Here is a 4,444-nt window from a genome sequence, read left to right as displayed (position 1 = left end):
GTTGTTACGTCAGGTTGCGTTGTAGGTATTGCTATATCAGATTGTGTTGCAACTGTTTTTATTGTGTGTCTGTGTGTTGTTGTGGGAGTATGACTATATGTTGTTGGTTTGCGACTATGTTTTTCTGTTGACTTGTGAGTGGGTATGTTTTCTGATGTGTAACTGGACGATGCTGTTGGTGTGGGGTCGGGCGTGTTTACTGTTGTGTGATTTGTTGCGGTTACATTCGTAATACTGTGGGATTTTGTTGGTGTGTGACTAGATGTTGTTGGTGTGTGACTGGATTTTGCTAGTGTGTGACTAGATGTTATTGGTGTGTAACTGGATGTTGTTGCCGTAATATGATTGGATGTTGTTGTTAGTGTGTGATTGTGTCTTGTCCTAAATCCTCTAGGAATGGTTGTCGTTGGTCTAGAAGTAGTAGTATCAACCTGGACTGGATTAGACACTTTTGTTAAAAATAAACTACTTATTGGTGATGTTGCTATTGTTGATGTCGCTACTGAATTTATTTGTTGAGAATGTTCATTATTTTTTTCAGTTTTTGATGCTAATGTATTCACCGGAATAAATATTGTCTCTTCTGTAGGACTTGACTCCGTCGTTTGAACATTGTCTGTTCTTGTTGTGGATTCTATCACATTAGTAACACGTGGTGTATCACCCCGCCATAAGGATGATCTCTGTTTCGGGCTATATACAGAGGTGGTGTCGGTTGAACGTAGAACCGTTTGTTTTGTCGGTGCGAAAGAAGTTTTCTGTACAGTTTTGTCTTCGGCAGTATTGGTTATGTCTTTACGAAACGGCTTGGTATTGTCTGTACTCGGAGTAACTTCTGATGGAGAAATACTAGCTGGCTCTACGAAAATACTGTTATTTTTAGTGGATGACATTTCAATATGTTTTGTAAAAATGGCCGAAGATGTTGACCCAAGTATTTTTCTAGTGGTGCTTTCCTTTGGCATCACATGAGATGTGCTAGAGCTGGACTGAGGTAAAGTTTGCTTAAGTTTACTCTCAATGCTCTCTGTTGATGTTTCTGGCTTTGATGATAAATGCTGCGACATATTTACATTTGTAGAGGTTGTGTTAAAATAATTCGATGTGGTAGGCGTTACCGAATTTAAAATGAGATCATTGGGTGTTGCAAGGGATTCTTTAGTTTCTCTTCTTCTTGGTGCTGTTGCTGTTGTTGTGGTGGTAGTGGTGTTTGTCGTCGCCTTCGGTGACGAGGTTGTTGATGTTGATATATTGTGTGAGTCAGTGATCTGATCCCTAATGCGGCCAGCCGTCATATTAGGCAGTTTGTTATGTATGGATGATGTGGTGGCTCCCTGACTTGTTCCAGACAATTGGTCACCGGGCAGCGATGAGACATTTGAAATAAGTTCCTCGTTTGTGGAAAGCGACGAAGACGATGATAATGACACCGGTGATGGTGATGCAACTGCAGCTGACGTTGTTGGTGATGGCGATGTTGATGATGGTGATGATGCTGACGACGATGGTGTTGATGATGCTGATGAATTTGAAGATGATACTCGATGTGTAGCAGAGGAGGTTACAGGGTTTACGGAAGATAGAATCGTTGGTTCATCAGTGGAATGAGTAACCATATTGGGGCTCTGAGATATCAAAGTATCTCCGTCACTTTTACTGCCAAACATTCCAGAACCATCTTCCATATAACTTATATTAAATAAATCATTGTTGGTATCCTCCTGGAAAATTGATTCTGCATTATCGATTATCTTCGCTTTAGATGCATCACTTGCAGATAAATAATTGGTAATATAGTCACCGGGGGGTTCACTACTAAAATTCTTTTTTCTATCACTGGGATTATCGAAGCTCTCGCCCGTTAATAACTTTCTCGTCCGAAAAATATCAATCTTCTCAGAACGGTCTTTCTTGGACGGAATCTCTCTGTTGCCCATACTTTCCTTGCGTTCAAGCGACGATTTTTCGTGACTTAAAGAAACAATTGCATTGTTCCAGAACTTATTTCTTGTAGAAGATATAACTTCTAAATTCCTGTCATTCCTAAGTTTGGAAATTAATCGCTTTGAGTAAAATCTTTTCTGCTGTCTCTGCTCTTCTGGAACACGCTCAGATTTCAAGCTCGCCATTCCAGTGATATTCATATATAAATACATTTTCGAATCTTCTAAATTATCTTGATTGTTTTCCGCATATAATTTTGGTATAAATATAACTATATTAAATGAAAAAAGTTAAAAACCAAAACATATATTTTATTCTCTATTACATTAATTTTCTAGATTTGAGTTTAATTTAGTGTGTATTTAAAAATACTAACATCACAAACTATTATAAGAAAGTAAATATTTAATTCGATTTTCAAATTATGATTCAGTACAAATATACCAAACATGAGCGGGAATTACATGAAGTTGAAGTTATAAGAAAAAATATAAACATTATATGAAATATTATCAAATAAGACACATTAAATAACAATGACACACACACACACACACACACACACACACACACACACACACACACACACACACACACATACACATGTGTATATATGTGTGTGTATATATATATGCCATGATAATACTAAAATAGTTAGCTAAGGTAGACGGCTGGACTTTCCAGGTAGAAGAGGATATTCAATGAAACCTCCACAAGTTTACCATTGGTACTTTTATCCAAGCAAAATACAATCGGGCTCTGCTGAATTCGAACTGACAACGTAGAAGAGACGTATAAAAAAAATTTAAAAAATCTTGTTCATTACTGTATCGATTGTGCCAATATGACACTACCAATTATGCCAAAACGCTAATATTTTGTTCGTCGATCCACCGATTCTACCAATACACAGCCGTTACAATAACAAAATAACAAATTCAAAAAAAGTACAATGTTGATGCAATAATAACAATTATTAGTTTTAGTTCTCATTTAAAAACAGTATTAATTAATGGAGGAGGAGGAGGAGGAGGGGGAACAGAAAGAGGAGAGCAGTGAAAGGAATTGCTATTGATATATGAGTGATAGTCAATTTAAAGACTTCTGAGAAATAAAAAAATTAGCGAGGTTAACCAAAGGTCTTGCACTCAGAACTGCTGTTCTAACACCCTGTCTTAGAGTCTCTTCCTTTCTAGCGTTACTCATGCGCGCTATTATCTTTTTATTTTGTTATATATTGGTCGTCTCTCTTTTTCTATATCTTGTCTCTGACCCAATCTCTAAGATTTAACTATATATTTTTTGGTACCCTCTGCGTTTCGTTTTCATTGCATTAATTTCTGACAACTATGTCCGATAGTTGTTGATACCACTAAAGTAAGTAGAACTGTCTAATGCAACGATACTTCAAAGATCCCTAAATAGACAGGTATTTTTCGATTATTTCGTCGGTATGTTTCCAATGTCTGTGCCTAATTTCTATTCCTCTCCTCTCTAGCTTTTTTCTCAATATATGCTTCAACACACACTCACACACACAAATATGCACACACACACATATGCACACACACACATATGCACACACATACGCACACACACGCACACACACACACACGCACGCACACACACACCTGTGCACGTTTGTATGCGTGCGTTTATGCAAGTGTGTGTACGATATTCATATTCTATATAGCGGCAAAAAGAGAACTAAGTAACATGACGTACTTTTATGATATCAATATAATTATAACACACAGATGTACACGACTGATCTGGTTATTATGCTGTTTATTTTAAAGAGATATAAATCTCTCTCTGTGAAGAACGTTTACACACAGAAAGCCAAAGAGATGCTTGTCAATTATACAATTGTCAATCCACTTCTATGTTGTGGTGATAAATTTTAACACTAACTGGTACCTAATTAAACCAAGGTGTTCCCCTATCTAAACTCATTAATAATGTAGCCACGGAACAACATATAACCACTGACCAGATTCTGACACTCAAGCAATTGGTTCGTTTTGCTTTACTCATAATAACTCAAAATGCTGAATGGTGTTAATACATTTATGTGAACAGAGGCAAGAAGTAGTAAAGAGTGACTTACTATTGAGGAGTATACAAATCAACAAGAAACTTGTTTTACAAAAATACCGTAGAATCATGATTATCTGCAAGAAATCAAGAAATATAAAGTTAGAAAATATTTCCGAAGATGGAGTTGATATTAAATGAGAATAAAAACTAATTGAGAAATGCAAACATTTAATAAAGGTAATATGCATGATGTATACGTGGGATGGTTTCAGGTTCAGTCCTGCACAGCCTCTTGAGCAAATCTCTTCTAGTATCGTCCTAGGCCGACCAATGCCTTGTGATTTAATTTTATAGAGGGACATTGTGTGGAAACCCGTCTTATACACACACACACACACATACACACACATACATACACACACACATACACACACACATACACACACACACACACACACAC

At 36.7% G+C, this 4,444-nt stretch overlaps 1 protein-coding gene across 1 annotated transcript in view; it reads right to left on the bottom strand.

The window, feature by feature from the left end:
• LOC128249707 (mucin-2-like) overlaps positions 1-4,444 on the bottom strand; it is a 94,906-nt gene that overhangs the window by 5,910 nt on the left and 84,552 nt on the right. The window contains exons 2-3 of the mRNA XM_052974111.1: positions 4,055-4,118; positions 9-2,215 (exon numbers count right to left, since the gene is read on the bottom strand). Of these exons, the coding sequence (XP_052830071.1) occupies positions 9-2,215; positions 4,055-4,118 (2,271 nt within the window). The remainder of the gene's footprint in view (positions 1-8; positions 2,216-4,054; positions 4,119-4,444) is intronic.

This window comes from Octopus bimaculoides, chromosome 17, assembly GCF_001194135.2.
Source record: "Octopus bimaculoides isolate UCB-OBI-ISO-001 chromosome 17, ASM119413v2, whole genome shotgun sequence".
NCBI classification, from domain to species: Eukaryota; Metazoa; Mollusca; class Cephalopoda; order Octopoda; family Octopodidae; genus Octopus; species Octopus bimaculoides.
Note: the sequence above shows the minus strand (reverse complement) of the source record. Positions and strands in the feature narration are given on the sequence as shown.